The 24,911-nt window shown below is 42.5% G+C and overlaps 1 protein-coding gene across 1 annotated transcript; it reads right to left on the bottom strand.

The window, feature by feature from the left end:
* Positions 1 to 536: 536 nt before the first annotated feature.
* Positions 537 to 24,195, bottom strand: pgm5 (phosphoglucomutase 5). The gene is made up of 11 exons (XM_062384901.1): positions 23,633 to 24,195; positions 21,471 to 21,633; positions 21,237 to 21,383; positions 21,036 to 21,161; positions 20,763 to 20,953; positions 19,678 to 19,832; positions 11,818 to 11,933; positions 8,222 to 8,357; positions 7,513 to 7,696; positions 3,359 to 3,496; positions 537 to 1,472 (listed from the first exon to the last, which is right to left on the bottom strand). Exons 1-11 carry the CDS (start codon positions 23,888 to 23,890, stop codon positions 1,383 to 1,385), a joined length of 1,704 nt encoding a protein of 567 aa, XP_062240885.1. The 5' UTR covers positions 23,891 to 24,195; the 3' UTR covers positions 537 to 1,382.
* Between the last annotated feature and the right edge of the window lie 716 nt (positions 24,196 to 24,911).

Below are 24,911 nucleotides of genomic sequence, written 5' to 3'. Positions count from 1 at the left end.
TCAATTCAGCAGAAACTCAAACTGTCTCCCGAGCAACAAATTGAAAAGGAAATGAAGTGGCGTTGCTCCTCGTCCAGCCTCAGAAAGAACCACCGATTACAAAGAACCACCGATTACAAAGCAGCCGTCATGGCTGACAGGTAATGTCTGAGTGAACACATCCTTTTGGATATCCACCGGCACATCCTCAACTCATAATGACGGCAATCAGCGTGTTTATGAGATCTGCTCTCTGCGTCTCATTCAGGCCACATGAAGATAAAGCCTCGTCGTTCCTTATCGCCGCACGACAGCTTCCACGGGTTCCCACACTCGGCCCCACACAGGTGCCGCACTCGCCAAACACAAGCCAGCACTTCTCCTCAAGGATGTTCAATCACCGCGCAAAGTATCCGCACAACACAGGGCTCTTAATTATGAGGAATTTATTTAATTAAAATCCAAAATATGCCCGAGGGCGACATATCTCACTCTGTTGTGTTTTTATTTGTCCCCATTAGAGCTGTTTGATTCAATTAGAAATAAAAGGCAACCGCTAGACACACAAAAAAAAGTTTATTGGGATTTTTTTTTAAAGAAAAAGAAATAAAATATTCAAATATGGTTATGTGGCATTCCCAAAGGCCTGAACTGGCAAATTAAAGGAAAAGAGTAAAATCATTTTAGAATATATTTTTCTTGCTCTCCTTCGTTCCTTTTCTTGCTGAGGCGCCATTATTTTACATTTGCTCCTCAGGCAGTAAACATGAGTGTGAAATCCCCCCCCCCACCCCTTCCCCGTCTTCATGCAGCGAGATATGCTTCCACTTCAAACACTGTAAGTCCCTTCACTACGTTGTATTAGCTGTGATGCAATGTGGCTTTTATTTTTACGCTTTGACAAAATGATTACTTCTGCATGAAATGGTTGTAAAAAAAATTAAAAATACACTGTGACATAATGTATATGGGGGGGGGGGGGGGGGGAGCAACATGAAAAGTGAACACTGCACCGTTATACAAAAACCAGCGTGAGTTACAAAACGGACAATTTCTCTTTGATTGAAGCGAGGCCAGACAATCAATCCTCAGTCTGCACAGAAACTTGTTTGCTGGTTACGCATGTTTCACTATTAATCCCAAGAGATAATTAAATAGCCTCCCTGGTGCAGACACCAGGCTCTGGTTTCCACTAGTGGTCAATACACAGGTGAGATAATAGCGTGCAGCATTCCTTTTCTTTTTTAGAGATAAACTCCTGCAGCCTCCGTTGAGTCGCCACTAAAGGAAAAATGAAAAAACTGAAAACTGACGCTACAGAGAAGCTTTGAGGGGATTGGTGTCTGTGTGAGCTGGTGGATGAATGTGCGTGTGCATGTGTGTGTGCGTGTTCTGCTGCTCGCTCATGTGATGACGTTTGGGCCGCGGCGTCCCGTCCGCTCGTGGATGCTGGAGATCTTCAGGGCGATGGCGATGAGAGGACCCAGCACCACCTGCACAGAGAGACGCACAGGTCATTATTCAACTATTTTTACTATTTCAACTGCATTTAGCTGTGCAGCACCTACAAAAAGATCAATACATATAACAGATTTAGGCTGTGTTTCTTTTAAGATCATAAAGTTTACTCAATTTTAATTTTACCCTGCTGGATCATCATTGATTTTAGCTGTGATCACCTTTAGTGCCTATTCTATCTCTCTTTAAAACTACCTGCAGTTGGTTTCGGGAACATGATTCAAGCTCTAAAGGAAAAATCTGAAAGACCACAGCACTCAGAAATGACAATGTACAAGTTATAATTGTCTGTCTCTGTTGTTTTTATATTGAGGATTTGTGTTTTCCTCAGTTTTCCTGAGTTTTATTTGCATTGTTTGAACCTTTGACTAATGAAGTTCCTTTACATGTTGTGCAGGAAGTGAGAGTGAGAGGGCATGTTGAAAGGGAACCAACACGAAAGCAGAAGAATATCTCAGGATGAAAAAGAGGAGCAATGAAGGTGGAAGACGACGATGACAACTTGGAAGGATGACATTTGTCGTGTCCCGCCCCTCGCCTGAATGTTCTGGACATGCTCCTGTTGTTGTGAACGTGTCTGACCTGTAGAATCTCCTGCTACCCGAGCCAATTTTCCAGACATTTTCTTGAGTTCACGGCCGACAGCGGTTCTATATAATCGATTTTATAACAATTATCTTACAGTTCGTAAACTTCCGAAACTTTATTCAAAGCAGCCGCAGCACAACTTTTACATCCAGCCTCTCATTAAATTACAATTACTGCTGAGAACTTCTTTGAGTAAACCTTTGTTTTCCTGTGCAGAGCAACACATGCAGTGCTCTGTGGCCGTCATGTGAGTTTGTGACGCAGATAAACAGATTCCAGAGCCGGTAACCTAGTTTGAATTGTGTCATCCTGATGCGATCAAAACGGTGTAACAAGGCACGTAAAGATAAATTTACAGAGGCGATTTGGCCTCGTGTGTCGACCAGTTCCCGTAACTTGTTACAGATCACTCGTTCATAGAGATTGCAGGACAGGAAGTTTTTGCTTATGTGCTCTGTGCAGGATTGCAGAAGGATTTATTTGACGTGACTCAGTAGTTTTGTGTCACGATGTTAGTTTCGTTGCACATAGGGTCATGTGCTGGAATACATACAAACACAACTACTTGGAAGTCAAGGATGAAATTTCTGCTGCTCACTGCAGAGCTATATATATAAAAACGTATCCGCACTGCTTTTTTAATCTCGCCTAATAAGCATGTTGGCTAATCATGTATGTCCCCTGGTGATTTATGTGCGTCGGATAAGGGACAGATGATATGAATGTATTATGATTTTATTATTCATGATCTAATATCAATGATAGATTGCTCAAGGGTTCCGTGGAGGTCACACAAGGGGAACAAGGGAAATACCAGAAGACAAGGAGCAGCAGGTGAAATAAGCCAGAGGAATGCTACGCAGTCACAGTCAATACTAAGTAAATAAAGCCTGCTTTTCATTAGCTACACACACAAAAACACTGTCAAAATGATGGTTATAATATTTATATTGTTGCCCAAAATTAAGTTGAAAAATATATCTACTACGTATAAACAGTGCTGGAATACAATTTTGATAGTAAAGCATTTATTTAAGACACAAGGTTAGAAATAACTTTCTGTCCTTTGTTTGTTCTTTTTGTCTTTTGGTAAAATATGTACACAACCTGTCCCGACAACCATAACCACTTGATGGTAATGTCCTAAACAGTCTACAGGTTGATCAACTAAAGACATATGTACTGTATATATATGTACACATAACAGTATATATATAGACTTTAAAGTCAAACAGAACACGCGGACAGACACACTGTCCCGTCCCCTCTCTACCTGTGTCTCTCTGCTGTGTCTCTCAGGGTCTCTCTCGAAGCTCTCAGCATAGATGCGCACTGTGGAGCCCGTTCCTCCACCGCTGCCGCTCATCCGGAACACCAGGCGCGAGGCATCGGTGAAGACGATCCTTAAACCCTGGAAACACACAAAGCAACGATTTCACCAACAGTTATTATGTTATAAATGAATGACTAGAGCAGATCACAAGTTACCAGAGCTGGTCATTGTACACTGGACCAGTGTACAATGACACAAACCGGGATATACAGTAACATGTATTAGTTTTACCCAGTCTTCCAAATCCCAAGTAAAGGCAGCTGCACAGTGTCCAAGTTATAGTTTAAAAATACAAAACACCAGTTTTATTTCATTTTATTTCTATTTAATTCTTCAGACAAGCAATGTCCTAATTCACAAACCAAAAAGGAACTCCTATCAAGGTAAATGAAAATAAACAAAATAACATATTTCTAAATTAATGAAGAGATTCTGAAATTCTGTACATGGACTTGTTATATTGTCACTAACAGGATCAACTGAATAATCTCATGAATAATGCATATAAAACCATATTTAATTTAATACTCAACCAAATTATGAGCTTCGTCCAACATAATAAATCTTTGAATATAAGAAATTATAAAAACATTTATTCACTCGTATTAAACAGGAAACTAGTCAAATTGGGGACAATGTCAAAAACAGACAGGAGCCATTAATGGAGCATCGTTCACACAGGACATTTTATTTGATATGCAGTAACCAAACATATCCACTAGATGTCACTGACATTGTGTGTATGTCTGGGACAGTGGTGAGAAAGGATTCCTTGACAGTGTAAACTCCTGAGTCCTTGTATCCAGACCAGAGTTTTCTAGTAAGTTATATAAGGTCACAGCTCTGCCAGGACCCAAGTGTTACTTCACCTCCATTAAGTTCGAGACGATTTCCCACCAAACCAGTGAAACATGATTATTGTGCCTCCATAACCTCGATAACTTGCTCAGTGCTTGACCCCGACCTCAATATTTTCAGGAAAAACAGGATATGGTTGCGTCGGGGGTAACCAGCCACAGCTCTCGCCGGCTGACGTAAGGGAGATAAGGCTTTTTGACTAATGAATGTGAGATGACTCTTATCTGTGCTGGATTCCACAGCGCCTCTTTCCTCGTCCCATTAGAGACGAGCTCAGGGGAGAAGACAGAGATGTGTTTTGAGAAAAAGAAAAGAGTAGGGGACCATGAACAAGAGGTTTCCAAAACACAAGTAATAAAAAAAAAGACAGTGATCTCATCTCAGAGTAAAAGCTGTTAACGTCTTCAAACTGGGACTCAGCCACATTGTTTACAGACCATGACACTGAAAGGGAAAGTGACTCTGGACCGCTCGCCGTCCTCCTCCTCCTCCATGTCTGAGTCTGGACGAGGAGAGAGACACAGTGATAATGAGAGATGTCCATCCGCCTGTCTGTCTGTCTGTCTGTCTGTCCATCCTTCTGTCTGTCCGTCTGTCTGTCTGTCTGTCTGTCTGTCTGCTAAAAGGCAAAACTAAGAAAACTGCATTTCTTAAATCAAAATTCAAGCCGCCAAAGCCTGATCAGTCCCATAATGAAACCACAATTAAATCCACTATAATCCAGATTTTTATTTGGATCTGCGCCAAATTGCACAGAATCATAAAGAGCGGTCCACTACACATGTCTGATTCCATAAAGATCAATGTATGATTCTTTGAAAATACAACAAATAAAGTTGAAAAAACATTCTCTCACACACAAAAAATTATGAATCATTGGTCCACCCCCTGATCTGCACCAGTATTTGATGGGTCTCGCCCCACCCCTCCAAAAAGTGTAATGGGAATCAAATTGAGTAGTTTTTGTGTAATCCTGCTCAAATTAAACAAATTAATTACAAAAAAATCGAATTATCGAAATGATCCGGTGGTGATTTGAACCCACGGTTTGACCCAGTGACCAAACAACCACTGCTGAAGTTTATCTGAGGACAAAGACGATTTGCTCAACTTGATCAACAAACTGAAGACTTACTTTCACCATGTTAACAGTAGACGAAACAGACTGTAGACAAACTGTATGATCAACATAACTTTAGAGTTTCATATCTTTCAATAAAATAGCCCAAGCTGAAACACGTGTTGCAAAATAACCATCAATAAATAGTCTGTAGGTCTTACAGGTTCTCTGACAAGGCTTTCTATCCATCCATCTGTCTGTCCATCCATCAATATGCAGACAATACAGAAATAATTCAGTAGCCAACTGCAAAAGCTGCCATGCCACTGCTGTGTAAAACCCACATACTTTGTCTTTGTGTGTATATGTGTTAGTGTCCATGTGCCAGAGCCCCCCCCCCCCCTTCAAACACACTGGCGGTGGAGCCACTGCAAGTGAGACGACAGCTGATATAATTCTGTCCTGGGAGGAATGTGCGCTGTGCTAACACACACTGGGCCGACTGAGGATTTACCAGTGACGTCAAACCACATTTCGGGGGGGGGACTGACTAAACTAGCTGTGGAGCTGCTGGTAACCAGTGGACATGAGGACTGAAGAGCAGCGATGTGTCAGCTGTGGCAGGACAAGTTGACAAAGTGGCCGACGAACACAGAGTGTGAACTCGTGGAGGTGTTGAGAGGACGCTCATGTGTTGACACTCATTCACATGGACAACTGACATCCAGTCCAGCATGTGTGCATGTGTCTGTGTCTGTGGCATGAGGCGGGGGGGCGCGGGCTAAGTGTTGACGCCAGGAATGAGTTTCCGCACATTTGTGGGCAGAACAGAAGGAGTCAGCTGGGTGAACTTCACTGGGAGGGAGGGAGGGAGGGAGTATAGAGACTGGGGGAGTTATCAGTGCATGTGTCTGTGTGTGTTTGTGTGTGTGTGTGTATCTGTGTGTAGGGTGCGGTGCTGTATGTGTGATGTGTGTTTGTAAAAATATGTTTATGGTGCAACATGAAAGATAGACTATCATGTCCAAACATGGAACCTCTCTGATGCTCCGTGGGTGGTCTGCTTGACGAGAGGCTGATGAACGAGTGAGTGTGTGTAAACGAGAGCGAGATGGAGAGACCGTGTGATAAGACGTCTCCTCGGGCGGACGAGACACGATATGAACCAGATCTCCAGGCCAACTCTATTTATTTTTTCTGGTTTGACCCAAACTACTACAGATCTGGGGTCTGTGGAAAAATGGATGATTGATTTGAGAGTCTGACGGCTGAATTACTTTGAGCTCGTTGAACTCAACTGACCTCGGCCTTAGTGTATACTCTTCATTTGATATGATATGAACACAGCAAACCACCTCAGAACGTATCAGGATGCTTCTTTTCTCATTAAATGTGGGACTGAGCCATTGAGGTTTGGATCAGTTCCTTTTTACTTATTAGTATTAAAACAATGTGAATACCTCTAGTGAATACATTAACACATAGAATGTACATTTTTACAATTCTAACCATCTCTTATCGATCAGCTGACAAATAAACTTGAACAAACTACATGACGTGAGTGGGGATATGATTTATCTCTAATAGGCTTATGCTCATATCAGCCTAGTTGTAAGAAACGGTTTCCTTTTTAGTGGTAAGTACAACTTGAATGTAACATCCAGGGGGTAGCACATATCCCAGCAGTAGTTTGCTGTGTACAAGAACACACATTTCACATATAGAATTCAGGCAGCGACTTAAATCTGATATCTTTCTATCAGATTGACACATGTTTCTGTTCGATTCCCTTCTCTGGAGTTCAATTTGACTATTTTGGAAATACTGCAGGGAAGCAAGCTTCTGCCCAAGTTGTAAATCTGTGCACGTCACTTCATGAGTTTGACTCACTGGAATAATTTTTATATCCAATTACAAGGAGTGACAGGTTGTTATAGAGCAAAAATTCATGACTGAATGAGAAACAATAACAGTGACTCTAAAAGTGTGTTTAATGTGGATACCTGATCTGCTTAATAAGCCCAGTCTTCTTGCAGTTAGTAATCTGGGATATTTGATCAGTACAAACCTAAAATACTGTATTACCTTGTGTCCTCCCCACTCATTTCTACTTGCCTAACTCTGTCATGTAACGTGCAGCGTTTACATTCCTTCCCCGAGCTCTTCCCAGACTGACCTGGTTTCGGGACACCGTTCCGTCCACGGGGTCGATGTACTCGAAGTTGTCGGCCTTCTCCACGCTGTATATGTGCTCTCCTACAGCAAACTTCTGGCTGCGGAATGCTTTGTCTGAGATTACTGCTTCCAGATCCCTCATAAAGTAAAAGGCTGCACGAGGATCCAGGCCTTCGTAGTCAAATCTGATAATCAAAAGGCAAACGCACACACACACACAGGCAGTGAAAACCATATCCAACACTAGAAACCAGTGAGGAAAACCTTGCTGTTGACCAGGGAAAGCTTTGTTATAAATTAAAAAGTGTTTTCTCAAGGTCGAGTAAGCAGCTTCTCTTCTCCAGAATCAGGCACTTTACATTTTACCATCTGCTGCTTGGCTTGAACTCTGTGTCCATCTATGTGTTGTGGGAAATGTGCATCAGTTTGGAAAAGCCCTCTGTGGGAATAGAAAAAGCTGATGCGACTGTCAGTGGGAACACTGGCCTCCTCTCCCAGGGGAGGGGTTCAAATAAGAGCAAGTGGCAAGAAATGGGTGAAGGTGAAAGTCTGGAAGATATTTTTTTTGCGTCAGTAGGAATAAATGGGATCGATACTACTGGGAAAAGGATTGTTGATGAAGCCAATCACGGGCCTTGTAGGTTTACGTGCATTTAAGATATGCAAGGATCTAAACCAATGAAGAGGCAAGATGTTCTTTAGCTGCTTACCTGCAGAAGTAGTTGCGTCCGAACTTGGCCCAGTGCTCTCTGACTATCTGCTCCACTCCCTGTTTCCTGGCCGCCATGATGGAGAGCCACACCAGCACCGACCACAAACCGTCTTTCTCACGAATGTGGTCTGAACCTGCACGTGGAAGAAATATACAAAAAAACAAACTCTTAACCATGACTGTGCTGTGTGCTCATTTTAACTTTAGTGCAATATACAAAAATTATAGTTTTAGAAATGACTGGCGGTAGGCAGCCCTCTAGCTTTTGATTTTAGCTTAGCATAAAAACACCTAAAACACATAAGACGTTATGTGGTGGCTATAGTGAAATGGGTTTATATTTCTTATCGTTGGACAGATTGGCTCTAACCATCTCCTGGCTCATGCACAGATATGACAGTGATATTAAACTTATTGTCTTAGAGGTTTAGGAGGAATGCTTGGGCTTGGAAATGTTTGCTTCCAATCCCTATCCGAAAACACAGACACACTCATACACACAAACAGAGGGGTTGATCACACCCTTTATCGGTCTCCTTCATTGGGGAGCTATCAGTCTGTTCTCAAAGACAGCTGCACAGTAAAGGTATATCTGTCGAGGGACACTCTGACATTTGAATTAAATGAAAATGTTCACAGTGTTTCCCTGCATCAGCCTGAAGTGGAAAAAAACGACTGAGCTCTTTTATATCACCGGAGTTTGAGATGTCAACGAAAACCATAAAGATTATAATGTCTGTTTTTTATAGGATGCAGAGATATTCTGTAAAAAAATAAGTGCTCTTCAGAGGTCTGTGTCTGGCTGCAGGATTATACAGCTGTTAGGAAACTGTCAGTTTCCCCCTTGTCTGATACAGAAACAGAGGATGAACTACAAATCAAATTATTACCCCTCTAGAAAACAATGTTGTCCATCTTTTCAGAGTAGCATAAGACATTTTTTTTGTTTTTATATTATCATTATCAAGTCAAACGGTAATTAAAATAGAATTCACAATCAGCATATGAATCTCTGAGAAACCGCCTGGCAAAAGAAAAAGCTCAACATAGGCCCACAAAGAAGACCAGTTAAGACTTTCATGAGGTAAGTAAAAACTTCTAGATGTTTTTACAGACCACTGTCTCCATTGACATAGGGCACATTTGTTGCCATAACCCTGATGGTCAGTCTGACTATGTTGCGACTGGTCCTGGACATGAAGGACCCAGTTAGCACTAGCATAACTTCCTCTACCATTACAATAGCACTGAGATCAGGGTTTCTGGTTTAAACTGGGATTCTAACTGTTTTTTCTTACTTCGGTTTTTCTCATTGTTCAAATATTTGAAATGTGCATGTGCAGATTACTTGGACTGTTACCTGTGTGCGTGACTTTTAAATTCTAGAGATGTCGTTATCCGAGTACTGTTACCCCTCGCATAGCAAAGTTTGACAGAAGTAGCCACATTACCATTTTCAATAATCCCTGCTGTGCGTTTGAATTAGCGTACAGGAGTTAGTGAGGAGCAGGAGTGGGGAGCAGCTCTGATGATTTACTGCTCCGGGCTCCCTCTGAGCTTTTGGCCTTACATGGCCTGACAACGAGTGAGCTCCCATAGTCCTCCGTGCTCCCTGCGTCTCTGCCTCCTCCATTTCTCTCCTCCTCGTCGATACCGCTCATGTTTGGACTCTCCCGACTCCCTCTCCTCACTTTCCTACAAGCTTCTCTTGACTACTGTCCCGTTCACATCCATTTTAAAATGTTCTCTTCTCACGCTGAGCTTTTTCCCCCACTTCTCCTCAGTGGGAGGAGTATGGTAAGGATAAACAGGTGTGGAGGGAGGGCAGGAGCGAATGTGTATGATTCCTTTGTGAATGCGCAGTTTATATTTTCTGTGTATGTGTATATGTGGCAGCGTTTGCATTCATAGAAACCACTGGAGGCCTGTTCGCATGTTGCGGTGATTCATGGAGCTCCTGTCTCCTTTTATAGCAGAAGAATGGGGATTATTTACACATGCAGTCAGGGTCACAGCCCTCACATCTATTACATGACTCTGACTGCAGCTACAGGGATGCACTGCTCACAACTCTACAAATGGAACAGGCTGGCGAGTGTGCAAACGAGACGGGAACAGAGACATTCTGGGAACTTTTTTCCCCTTTAAAGGAAAATTAGGATTTCATAATGACTTAGATGATATTTTTGTGGTTTTGGACGTCAAACTTTCTGTTATAGCAACATTTCACTCACCAGGGAAGATGATTTCAAACAAATGCCAGGGTAGCCAACATTTTAGTTTTCATTTTGAGAGTAAAGCAGCAGGAGAATCATCATCGGCATATAATAATATGCCGACAAACCCGTTCATCAATTTTAATATTGATATTTAATATACATATAAAGATGTATGACTATTTCTTCCCACTATCCAGTAATGAAGCCAAAATATCCTGGATACAAACACTGCCATCTTGTGCCAGCTACTCTGAGTCTGCACAGTAACAATCAGGGGGGAGGAGCTGTGGTAGCACCGTCCCACTGATACACACGCTGGACCAAAGACTCTTAGCTGTCAATCATAACTAATAACAAATAACTAATTCAATTCAAAAGCACTGGACAAAACTCGAACATAAATCATTATGATAAGAAATTCCCATAATTAAACAATTTTAACAGGTACTCTGAGTTTTTAGATTGGTCCATGTCCTGTCAATTAATATGGAGAAGGCAGGATTCATGATTGATACTGCAGCCAGCCACCAGGGGGTAATTGAGACGAGTTGGCTTTACATTTATTTTTTAGTATAGTAAGGGGATAGAGGACGAAAGTGATTTAGAAAATCTGATTTAACTGTTTTTACTCTTTGTTCAGATATATTAGCCTGAAACTAATTTAAAAGGTGAATCTGGCTCAACTTTGTTGCTGCTCAATGAAACAGAATCAGGAAATGAACTGTGATCATCAAACCGCATAATGCAGGCGCTCATTCCGAGGAATTTCACCTTAATAACTAGAGTTTAAATTTGTTTATTCCTGAGATATTTCTATTCTTTCATATTTCTTCACTTTTTGCGTTTCCTGCTGTGTTCTCACCTGGGCTCACTCACTAATTTAACTGGAAGGTTGACATCCATGTTCTCCCATACAGCCCCTCCAGGTAAATTCAGGAACAAGTCAGGAGTTTGAAAGCAGTACAAACGAAATTAAACTGGAATTGCAATAAACAGCAATTTCCCTTTAACTTCAAGGAAACATTTACTGGACACATTTGCTGTTTGAGAGCTTCATTGAGTCCCTGCTGCGAGTTCAGGAAGCAGCTGCTGGCGAGCACGCTCCTCCAGTGACGGCTCTGTTTGCAGGCACCTCAACAACAGTTGCTGCCAGGGGGGGGGGGGGGGGGGGGGGGGGGGATTTCTCAGTCACATACATCTACTCACATTTTCCAACCGGGGTCCAGGGGTTTGAATCAGTGACCTTCTAACCACATGCAAACAGACTACTGCTGCCCTGTCTCTGTATTCACTGGATATTTCCATCTTGTATTAATGACATTCACAAATCGGTCTCAATGGGTGCAGGGCTGTGAGCGAGCGTGCTACATCATACCTGTCCCGAAGCTCTCCTCCCCACAGAGGGAACAACGCCCAGAGTCCATCAGGTTCCCGAAGTACCTCCAGCCTGTCGGAGTTTCGTAGAGCGCCAGTTTCATGGCCTTGGCTACCCTGAAAAAACAGGCAGGGAGAAAGAGAGAGACAAAAGACGAAGCTGCTGAAAGGGGCTGTTGACTTTTTTTTGCTCCCAAAACACACACTGTATTTATCCCACTTTAATGTCCTTTCCCCAGTTCTGATACAAGCTCACAAACAATCCCCTGACCTTTTGAAATAAAGCAAACCAAATGCTGTGTGACGAGCGAGATCTGCCAACAGCTCATCCCATAATTTAATAAGGTGAAGGCAGTGAGAACAAAGTGAGTTAACCTTTTAGCTGATGTTTGCTTTGAACCTCGGCCCATGGGGGGGAGGAGGAGTGCACGTGTGAGTGCGCACGTGTGTGTGTTGAGATCCCGGTGAGGGTGAAAAGGTGCAGAAAGAACTTTGTGTCAAACTTTACAGAGAAATACGACTGGATATAATGGAATTACCGTAATATCATTAGAAGAGGGTGTATATTTAGAAGAGGGTCGGCACATCTGGACTTAAATGGAAATAGGGTAAAAAAAAAAGATTTGGAATCTCGTTATCAGCTCAACGTTACATATATGACCAGGCAATCTACAGTTATTGACGACGTCACAGGTTTTAATTATGAAATAACTTTACTGTTATGGTTCAATGATCTAATAGAACCGTTTTTAGCGGCGGTTCACTTACAGTCAAATTTAGTGGCTGGGGGAACAGAGCGATTAAGAAGCCTCGCTCTTCCTCCAGAGCCAACCAACTCATAACCAATATTTCAGGGGGGAGTTGTTTAAAACATGATCTTTATTAGAATCATAGAAACGTATATTTTGTATTAGGTTACAAATGATGAAATATTATGATATGAGAAAATCCATGGATCTTGTGTAGCAGATGATACAGGAGGAGGGAGTGCAGGGACTTTGTATCAATGAGATGTTCAGTTACGCACAACTCTTATCATTCCCCACTGATCACTCCTCCACCACATCACCCACAATCCCCAGTAAACACCACAAAATGGGAAAAAAACACAATTGCCAGGACACCACTCGGAAAGTGTCGACAAAATTATCAACCCAACAAAGCTGAAACAAGAGATGTGGGAACATCAATCTCAAACGCCTTTACTGTGGAATGCAATGGGAATTCAGAGCACAATATAGGTTTTTTAACTGGTGGTGCACACGTCCACACAGTCATCATGCACATAAATAAATCCCACACAGTGCCCAGTGCAGTTGTTTACATGAGGACGGGATAAATTACCAAATAAGAGTAAACCCGCTTCGTTCTCCTGGGGGGAAACGAGAGCTGGAACAGAAAGCCTGGAATTCCTCAAACAAAAAAAAAAAAGAAAAAGGAACTCTGGCCCTCTGACGAGCGTTTGACGTTTTCGATGGCACGTCCGCAGCCAACACAAGCAGGGAACCTGACCCTGCCAGCGCTCCACGTTCAGACAATGTGCCGAAAAGCGTCAGGATTGAATTGTTGTTAACACTGGGACAATATTGAGATTGTGAGATTGCACCAGCTCGGCTCGAACTCTGCAGCTGACCGAAGCACAAGCCAACGGGCAAGTTCAGCGGAGACTTTTCTACACTTGGATAAACGATATGGACCTTTGTCAAACAAAACAACAGTTTGAAATACAGACAACCGAAGACTAAAGAGTTGTTGGAATAGAAAGATAGAAAAGATGCAAAGATAAGAATTAGTTTCATTCACAGAGTATTTAGGCTTTTCAAACACATGCATATTTAAATCCTGTTGCGCTGTCTGAGGCCAGAGAGACTCAGTGGATGCTGCCTCCCTCCACACAGGCCTTGCTCTCAACAGAAATATTTTGGCACATGAATATCACTAAAGACACGAGGGATGGACTTGGAGGATTTCTATTTAGGGCTGTAATCCCCTTGTGTGTAGGTGTGACCTCTAAGCTACATAGCTCCACTCTGAAGATGTCGATTTTCTCACGCTTGTTAAAGACAGAATTTGGCTAAAGAGAGCTGAAGACAATAAAATGACATCTTTTTTTATTATGTACATGTGCCATCAGAGAAAACATGGACTTTTTAAAATTGTTACTAATCAGTCCCTCAATACTGTCATTAAATGGGCAAGTTAATGATCCCTCTTCAATATCCAGTCTTTGAAGGATTTGATTGGTTTTTATTATCGCCTCATGCAGACTATGCAAAACAGGCTTGTAAGACACCAGTATTTAAAAAAGAAAAGATACAAAAAAAGAGAAGCAGCAAGAACAAAACTAAACAAATAAACCATCCTGAGATTTTAGAATCGAAGGCAATCGAAATGAGCAGACATTTGATGTAACACAGATATTCTTAACTCATCGTCATAAGGCCAAAAAAGAAGAAATGTGAAAAGAATGTTTAGTTTAATAATGTACCTTTAAATTTAAGAATGAAAGAATTTTAAAACAATCTTACACTTACGCCGGTGTAAGGCTATTGCATTTTTTGACATATGAGATTATCCTGAACACTTTGAGTAGAAACAACTACTAGGTGAGGTTCAGAAAATAAAAAAATAAAAAATATTAACAGCTTTTCAGTCCATCGAAATGTTTATTTAACTTTACAATCAGGCTTCTACTTACACATATCATCGTTTAAAATACCTGATGTATTGAGTTGATCTCATTTGTCAAACACAATCTCAGACAATCATGTATTTTCACGGATCGAACAAAACTCGACCAGAGACTGAGGCCACTGTGTGAAACAGGTTTTATACAACACTGTAAGATCATGTGACGATAGTTGGGGTTTGTCTTAGAAACGATTTGGATGCTTTGCCCCCATAAAGTGAAGACGGAGATTTTGTGACTTGTCTCCCTTCCATCATCCTCATCACACACACGCCTATACTCATCAAATATCTCCCTTCTGTCTCTCTCAGTTTTTCTTTGTCTGCGGAGCTGTATACTTCTCACTTTTGGCCTTGACTTGATATTTGACCAAACATAGCATCCAGTGCCCTCACTCCTCACCCCCTCTGAGCGCAGCCTGGACTTGAGGAGCTTTACACTGGCATCCAGACAGAAAGCGCAGCACTGCTGGATCTTTACTTAGGATTGAAATGTGAGTTCCACTCGACCTGAGCCACAAACGCCCACTGGACAACACAAATTGAATAGATTGAAGGAGTTGCTTTAGCGGCCAACGCTCAAAATACTTGATTTCTGTAAATGGTCATAGCTGTATTGTGTTTTGTAGAATCGGTATCAAGGCTGACATCGGTTCAAAACAGTTTCCAAAGCTGCTTCAAGAAAATATTTATTGTGTAATAATATTATATGAAGTGGAAAAGTGTGCCTGTAAGGTCAGTGTTTAACTTGGCCACCTCCTGTGTCTTGCCTCCTGTCAACATACTGGCAGATAACAAAGTATTTCAGCCTGGTGACAGCACTTTGCAGTTTTTTAAATGTATCTTATTTTTAAAATATTTTAGACGTGAACTGAAGAACAAATCCGGTATGGTTCCATTGCTGCTCTATAAGAATCCCAAACAGGGATACACGAACCACAGGAGGCATTACTGCAGTCACTGTATGTGTTATGTTGTAATGTGAGGTGATTAAATAAATACTTTAAAATAAAGGATAACTGATTGAAATTGGTTGAAGTATGAATGCAAACTCATTTTAATCATTTCTTATTTTCTGATTGGGCAAAGTGTGTTAAAAATCTAATCACCCATTTGGGGGAAAAAAGGAATTGCTTAGAAGTGTTGCTGTGGTGTATCAAATCATGCATATGGACACAGAAGTGTAAATATAAACGTTTTGGGTTCATTATGAAACTGGAGTTAATAACAATATATATAAATATTTCAACTGGATAGACATTTGATCCCTCTCGCAGCACTTATCAATGATTAACTATTAAAAATCTGACTTCATCGGGGTAACACAGCGGTGGCTCACTCCTCGGCAGATGTTTCCTTTACCAAACTTTCCCTCCCACTTTCTCTTCCTCTGACCCCCCCCCCCCCCCCCCCCCCCCCCCACACACACACACACTCTTCCAATGCTGTGTTCACACAAGCAACCGGTGCACAGACACAGAAATCCCCAGTCCACTCCAGAATGAGACATTGCACAGGTACAGCAGATCTCCGGCCTCCTATCCGTCTCAATCCAAATCACAAGCAAACCTCCCAGTGCACATCTGAGGACAAATTCACTTTCCTCTTATTCCTCCTGGATACGCAGCTACATACAGTACACACACCACTACATTCATCAAGGCTTTTATAACACAGATTGCATCACTATGCATAAACACACAGTTGGGAGGACTGCTCAGTCTAAACACTGAGCACACACACACACACACACACACTCTAACAACTCACTCTACTAAAAAAGGCCGACACTTGGGCGGACTCCAGGGTCCAACGCCACACGACTGAGTACTTCAAGGCTTCCTTGAAACCGTGCTAACACATGCAGCTCTGGATGTTACGCCTGCAGACACGGACATGTCGTGTTGAACAAAGCGAACTCGTCCTGCAGCGTCAGTCATTATCAGTGAGCTTTCATCCATGTGCTGACCCGAGGGTACGCTGGTCAAATTGGGTTAACAGGAAAAACTTATTTTTTATTAGAGCACAGTACTATCTGTGTTTCAGGTGTTATCTGAAACAGACATCAAAATGGGTTATTCTAGTCGTCGGCAGATTACAAGTGAGAGCTTCCTGGAAATTGATGCTGTTGTCAATACTGAAAGGAAAAAAGCTTAGAAAATAGACAGAGAGATGAAGGAGGCACTTAGTTTAGTAGGAACTGATGAAAAGGCCTTTGTGTGCGTGTGTGTGTGTGTGTGTGTGTGTGTGTGTGTGTGTGTACTCAGGTAGGTGCGGCAGTTATGGGGGTGAGTTCAACATCATAAGATGCAGCTTTAGGCAACGAGCAGCTCAACAACACACAGTGTCCAATCGATGTGTGTCTCAGTGTGTGTGTGCGTGTGTGTGTGTATGCCTGAGTGAGGGAGTGTCTCAACACTGACAGAGATGACCAATAACTGTGATGTAACATCTCACTCCTAGGCCTAATTTTTTCCTTGAAACTGAGACGCCCAGAGAAAAACCACGATTAGTGAGGTCACTTCCTTATTATCCTCCAGCGTTAACACACACTAACAGTCACACACAAACACATTCAAGCATGTGCACACAGAGACAGACGGTCATACATACATTTACACTTAGCTATTCTGGATCAGTGACATACAACTGCAGTCTTAGTTTCCGAATCACAAACTTGATTAAACTTGAAATTAATCCAATGGCAGTAAATGATCTCGTTACAACAGCAGAGAGTTAGAATGAGGGGGGGGTAGACAAGTATGGAGGACCATACATGACATAAGTAAAAAATAAATAAATAAATAAATGTATAAATAAATACAGAAATAAATAAATAAATGAATAAATAAAAATGGAAATAAATAAATAAATACAGAAATAAATAAATAAATATGTAATACCAAAGAAATGTCAAAAGAAATGTCTTAAATATATTTTAACATTTATTTTTTCCCTGATACATTTCCTTTGCATTTGCAGTGTCCTTATGCTAATGAGAAAGGCGGGCCTAACCGCAGTCTCATGCAGGATTGGTCACAGGAGTGTAATGATCCATCCCTACTACTTCTGCCTTTCAATGCTGGTGTCCAGTAGCTGTTTGCAGCGTTGAGCCAGTTCACACTTAAAATGAACTAGTTCAAGTTCAGAGGGTTAGTTAAGGTTATTTTTTATTGGGATGATTTAGCTGTCAGTAGTCCTGACTGTGAGCGTTACGTCTCGTGTTCTACTGAGCACAATGAGCGAGCCGAGAGGAGGAGGAGGAAACAGAAACTCCAGCTCGGTACAAACCACCTGCAGCTTCTTCTCTGATCATGAAGCAGCTGATCTCTCAGCAGATGTGACCAGAGAAACTCTGTGTTTTCCACTGTTTCCACTGTTCCACAGAGTCACTAACTGGCTGTTTCGCGGTGAAGAGCTCAGGTCTCAGTCACTGCCCGTGTCCTCTGAGCGAGTGTGTGACGGAGCGCAGGGGCTGTGTGTGTGTGTGTGTGGCTCAGTTGACCAATCCTGCTCGAGACTGAGGTTAGGCCCGCCTTTCTCATTAGCATAAGGACACTGAAATCGAAAAATAAAAGTTGGAATAAATGTGGAAATAAATAAATAAATATGGAAATAAATGCAGTATTAAATAAATCAATGTCTTAAACTTATTTCCATATTTATTTATTTATTTCCACTTTTATTGCAACTTTTATTTATTTCCACATTTATTTATTTCCACATTTCAGTGTCCTTATGCTAATGAGAAAGGCGGGCCTAACCTCAGTCTCGAGCAGGATTGGTCAACTGAGCTACACACACACACACACACAGCCCCTGCGCCCCGTCACACACTCGCTCAGAGACACGGGCAGTGACTGAGACCTGAGCACTTCACCGTGAAACAGCCAGTTAGTGACTCTGTGGAACAGTGGAAACAGTGGAAACACAGAGTTTCTCTGGTCACATCTGCTGAGAGATCAGCGGCTTCATGATCAGAGCAGAAGCTGCAGGTGGTTTGTACCGAGCTGGAGTTTCTGTTTCCTCCTCCTCCTCTCGGCTCGCTCATTGTGCTCAGTACAACACGAGACGTGACGCTCACAGTCAGGACTACTGACAGCTAAATCATCCCAATAAAAAATAACCTTAACTAACCCTCTGAACTTGAACTAGTTCATTTTAAGTGTGAACTGGCTCAACGCTGCAAACAGCTACTGGACACCAGCATTGAGAGGCAGAAGTAGTAGGGCTGGATCATTACACTCCTGTGACCAATCCTGCATGAGACTGCGGTTAGGCCCGCCTTTCTCATTAGCATAAGGACACTGCAAATGCAAAGGAAATGTATCAGGGAAAAAATAAATGTTAAAATATATTTAAGACATTTCTTTTGACATTTCTTTTGGTATTAACATATTTATTTATTTATTTCTGTATTTATTTATTTATTTCCATTTTTATTTATTCATTTATTTATTTATTTCTGTATTTATTTATACATTTATTTATTTTTACTTATGTCATGTATGGTCCTCCATAGACAAGGGAATGTGTTGATGAAGAAAACAATTCATATTTCCCCTCAAAATTAACTTTGATTAAGTCAAACAGTTACAATCCAATGCTTATGGGATGTTGTTGTTTGCACAGAATTGTCTCCATTATTCAGTCTGTACAAAAGGGATAAAAGTATTTAAATGCTGATAAAGAGGTCCAAAGGAGTTGGTTTGAATAGTTATATTAGTCTGCAGGTGATACGCTCTATGAAGTCTACTTCTATTTACTTAAATGGAGAATAATTGAATGCAACGGATTTTGATATAGAGATATTTTATGGAGGAAACTAAATATCTGAATTCCTTGGATCTAACTCAACTTGCTACATATTCTATAAATACAAATACTATAGTCTGAACTAGTGGATCTCTGGTTCCCTCGTTGTGTCTAACGTCTGCTACCCTCGAGGAGCATTCTGTTGAAGCCACAGCGGGGGAGCAGTGCAAGGGATCCCTCCGTCTGGAACAATGTCAGTGAGGATAACTTTAGCTGTGCACACATCCTCTCACTCAGCACCCTCCGCTCGGCTCTGGTTTTACATAACACACAATATTTATAGGCGGTGAGTAAATGTGTGCATGTGTGTCCGTGCATGTGATCTCATAGTCTAATAGTGTGTGTCTGTGTGTTGTACCTATCAAGGGCGGTGCTGGTGGCCATACTCCTGGCAAAGCCTTTGACGCCATGCTGTCTGAAGTAGGGGATGGCAGCGAGGTTGGCAGCCATGACGGCCACTGAATCAGCTGGGTTCACGAAGAAGCCGTTCTCTCCGAGGATCATGTACCGGTCCTTAACATGGAATAATATGAACAGAGACTTTAAGACTAAATAGTAGTTGACAGTAGGACCGATATAAAATAACACCATTCATATCCTTTAAGGGAAAATATAACGGTTAGCAAATACAAAAAAGTTGTAACTTAATACATGTATAATGTAGATTAAATGAATCATATCAATACATTATGACTGCAAGTCTCTTCCATGTCACTATCAGTGGTTAAACATGGGACAGTATGAGCCTCAGTGACAGTATAATGTAACAGACACATTCGCCCTGTACGATTATAACCACTGGCCCTAATGACAGAGAGGATACTGATCCTTGTGGGAGAAACAGAGCAGAAATGACATAAGTCTCCTGATGCTGTGCTAATTTACTTAGCAAAGGGTGTGTGTGTGTGTGTGTGTGTGTGTGTGTGAGCAGTCAAAATGACTATTGGATGACAGTGTGGAAAAAGTGAACTGCCTGTTTGATCACCATGGTTAAAGTATTATTCAGCTCTCATTGCTTTTCTTCCTGTTATCAATGAACAAAAAAAAAACGATAAAAAATAAATAGATCTCTCTCTGTGGGCGGCTTCTAAATAACTTGGATTTAGTCTTCATAGCTTTGACAACATAAGGGACCTTTCTGATGGGACGCGATGGGATTTGTAGAAAGACTTTAAAGTGACAGCAATACCACTAGAGGTGATGGGTGAGATGACAATGAATGAATGAATGAATGAATGAAGAGAACGTTATTGTCCACCATGGGCCGTAAATTGCCTTTAGTTCACCCGTACGACATAAAATCAGACAAACAAATGGAAAGACAATACATTCAAACTAAAAACTTCAAACTAAAATAGCAGTTCAATTTCTGTGGGTGGAAGTGCAACAGTCACCGCTCAAATCCCTTGTGAGCATCACACAGATGAAGGGCAGGTGTCTCACCCCATCGGCATCGAACGCAGCCCCGAAGCCGACCTCGCCTCCTTTCATGGCATCGACCAGAGTGGTGGCGTACGTCAGGTTGGGCTCGGGGGGGCAGCCTCCAAAGTCCTCCAGAGGGACACAGTTCACCGCTGAGTTAGCAGGGGCCCCCAGCTCATCACACAGGATCCTACGCACATAGGGGCCCATCACTGCAACACGAGAGGAGGCGTTGACCAACTAACAAATGACAACAGACCAGGGGTTAAATAATGGGACGGTTAACTATCTCACCTCCATTCATTGCATCTATGTGTATCTTCAGCTGCTCTGGTCCAGTGAGGAGACTTTTAATGGCCGTGAAGTCGAAGATGTTCCTCAGCAGCTGTAGATACACCTCGACCGAGTCCACAATCTCCACTGGAAACACAGAGAAGAGCTTAGAGCCGGAAGCCAATGGGTTTGTTCGTGTAACTGAACAAGTGAGTAAGCTACCTCTGAAAGGTTTGAACTTGTTCTCCAGGTCAAACTCTTGCCTCCCCAGCCTGGAGAGGTCAATGCGCAGATCGGGGCAGATGGCGTACTCCTCCAGTGTCCGGCTCACCTGGTGGATCCTGTCCATCACCGTATCCGGGGACGGACCTGCCAGCAAAGTAGAGATATTTGTAAACTCTACAGACATATAATGATTTTTTTTAACCAAATGGAGAAAGTAAAACTCTATCTCACCTCCGTTTGCTACATTGAACTTGATGCCAAAGTCTCCAGCGGGGCCTCCGGGGTTGTGACTGGCTGTGAGGATGATCCCACCAATGGCCTTGATCTTCCTGATGATGCAGGAAACAGCGGGGGTGGACAGGAGGCCGTTGTGGCCGATCACCAGACGACCAATCTGCACGGCACAGACATCAGGGAGCTTACACATCATCCCAGGGCGTTGTAACAATGTTATCAGAGGTGCTCAAACTGTCTTATGAGTTGAAAGTTTAAGGCTCCACTATCTTCAGAGGTTGGATGTGTCAAATGATGTAAATGGAAAAATGTGTAAAAATTGTATCCCTAAGCATCCCCAGCCCAAAGCACCTTGTCACTCTGCAGGTGACTAATTGACGTCCTGCTTTAAAAAGCTAATCGCCTGCCCCTCGAGGGTGCCCCACTAACAGAGCTGCACTCTCCATTTATAAACTATATGCTACTTTTAAAGTGGTAACACCACCGGCATCCCATAATGCCCTTGGATATCAGCTATATTAAATGAAAGTGTGGCTCACAGGAGAGGAATGCATTCTAGTTACGTCAGCGTATTATCCTTTACGCATGTTGCAGGACTGGAAGAAGAATAAATCAGATACTGGGAGAGGTTATCTGCACCGTTTCCCCCCTGTTCTGGCTTTTGGTTCAGTGCCATGAAACAGGGGATCCCCAGAGCAGGCAGTTTGGCCCAGGACAGATGGAACAGGGAGGGGAGGGGGCACACGTCGGCAGGAAAATAGAGCCGGATGGATGGAACTGCCGATAAGACCCACGTCAAGAGACGTTTAGCTGGGCCGGCAGAAAAGCGGAGCGATCTCAAAAACAAATTATATCCCCTTCAGATTTTCCTTTGGAACCTGTCCAAACCAATCACAGAGATCTCGGAGCAAGCGTTTTAAATGAGCTGCGGGGATTTTTCCTCCTCTCTGTGTCTCTCACTCCCGACTTCCTATTTTCATTTATCTGCTGCTGACACTTTGACTTCACTCACTTTTTGGATGGGTGACAAGTTCTAATAGGACGGAGTGGAGACATCTACATAAACCAGTCTCACAATCACTCTACCTAGTTTGGCTTGTGGGCCCTGAATACAGAGCAAGGTCCTCTTGTGACATTTCTTCACAAGGTGCCGGCATCTTTGGTGCATTCACACTTGTAGCCCGGCTGTGGCTCTGGAGATAGAGCTGATGGTCCAGCACCAGTAAGAGGGTTGTGTGGTTCGATCACAGGGTGCATGCCAAAGTGTACGAAACCCTGAACCTCTGTCCTGGCAGAGTGTGAGTGATGTGTGATAGATGCACTGAATGAAAGGGTGAGCAGCAAAACTCTAGTGTAAAGCATAATGCAAATAAAGACCATTTACAATTTGTTTGAATTGTCCACCTCATACTGGGTGTTAATCCCCAGTTCTGAACAAGGTCAATAAAATGTGATCATTTAATTCCAAGAGGGATTTCTTCACTTCTCTATGTTTCATCTGACAAATTTAAAAACTGCCCTTAAAAGGTAAAGTTTGTGGGGAGACCCTGGTATTCATCTTGCCTCCCTTTAGATTCAACTTGCAATAGGTGTCCTCCCATGGTGAGCTGCAGCAGAGCAAATACAGGACATCCTGAAACCAAACTGTGATACTTCCATTGATGCAACTTTGATAAATATCCTTGTGGCAGGATCATTTAAGCAATGACCCAACTAACTTTGCTTCATCACTTTCCTGGAGTTTGATAATTGGGTTTCCACGACAAATTATTGTCATGGCCCACATGGTGACTTTTATTCATCCGGATAAAAGGTTCTTTTGGCATGTATAGAAACTAAGCCTTTATTCCCATCCAACAAAAACAGGTGATCTATTGATTTTAACACCATATATTGATTTTCTCACAATTTATTGTTTATCTATAACTCTTACAGTTGAAAGTTTGTATCACTGATTGCCCTGGATGGTGTATATTTTGTTGTGGTATATCTGTAGGCTTTTAAGTTCCTAATGGATAGAAAACGTTATTTGAATAGAGTAGAATAGAATAACAGAGGAGTGTGTTGTCTGGTAGTGAGCAGGAGTTGATGAGGGATATACTGACACAAATGAAGGCCTGTGACAGCCCCTCCGATTGCAGACCCCCCTCCCCTCTTACCCCATTAGCAGCTGCCATCTGCACGATCACCTCGATGGCAGCTCGGCTGAAGTATCGGCCGTCGCTGCCCACCACCATGGTGCATCCCTGTCGGTCCCGCAGGTCGATGGCGGAAAGCAGGCTCTGGACGTAGTTCTGCAGGTAGTTCTTCTTCCCCTCGAACACCGCCGTCTTCCGCCGCAGCCCGCTGGTGCCGGGCCGCTGGTCGTCGAAGGGGGCGGTTTGGACCGTCAGCACCGGGATGGGGCTCGTCTCCATCCTCCTCGTCGGGAGCCCGCGGGAGGACGCCGATCAAAAAGAAGCTGAAGTTGGGACTGGAGACTCAAAGTTGTGGAGAGAGAGAGAGAGAGAGAGCGAAGTGACAGCAGCTCCTTAAAGGGATGGAAAGGCGTTCAAGAAAGTCAAATGTTCTCACTTCGACAACCCGGAGAGCTGCATCCCTCAGTGCCAAACTTTACGCACAGCCAGCCCTCTCCTCTGCTCATGGACAACTCCCTCTTTTCCTAATAAGCCTGAACAACTGAGTGAGGGGAAAAAATCAGGGAGGGTCAGAATCTTCAAGGCCCACAATCAGCTGAGCCTCGGGACAGAAATAGACCTCTGACTGATGGTCGAGGGGAATTGTTTCAGTCTGCAACCGGACACTGCCTCTATCTGGGCCGTCCTCACTGCCCAGTATGTGGAGCCATGCGCCATGACTGGGTAGAGAGCCAGTCACTGGAGTGTAAAAGTGAGGAACGACACAGAGAGAGAGTTCAGCCTGGATCGTTTCTCAGACTCATCCTCTCCTGCACAAACTATATATTTGATTTATTTGATAAATTGTAAAAGATTTGAAACAATGACACTGCAGTTTGTAGTTTATTATCTCACAGAATGAAGAAGACGAGGTCAGCATCAGATCAGCATCACGTCTGCTCCAGTCTTCTGGTGAACAGCGCAACCTTGAGGCCGAAAGACAGAACTGAACTTTTTTGGGGAAGAATCACGAAAAGCCTCAATGTTTTATTCTTCGAAAAATAGATCCTAAATAATAAATGACAACATGTGTAAACATTTTTTCTGAAATATTGAAATAACATGAAACTCAAAATTTAGCTTTAAGAAAAATATTTCTCTCTTTTTAATCATGGCGTGTAGTAAATGAACGTTTTGGAGACTTATTTCAAATTAATAACGTTTAGAAACTGAAACATGGCACATATTTATTTTCTTCTTTTACACATCCAGATTTTGTTCATGTTAAAAAGAAAAAATGTTTAAATGCTTTATTTTGAAA

This window comes from Platichthys flesus, chromosome 3 (assembly GCF_949316205.1).
Source record: "Platichthys flesus chromosome 3, fPlaFle2.1, whole genome shotgun sequence".
Classification (NCBI taxonomy): Eukaryota; Metazoa; Chordata; class Actinopteri; order Pleuronectiformes; family Pleuronectidae; genus Platichthys; species Platichthys flesus.
Note: the sequence above shows the minus strand (reverse complement) of the source record. Positions and strands in the feature narration are given on the sequence as shown.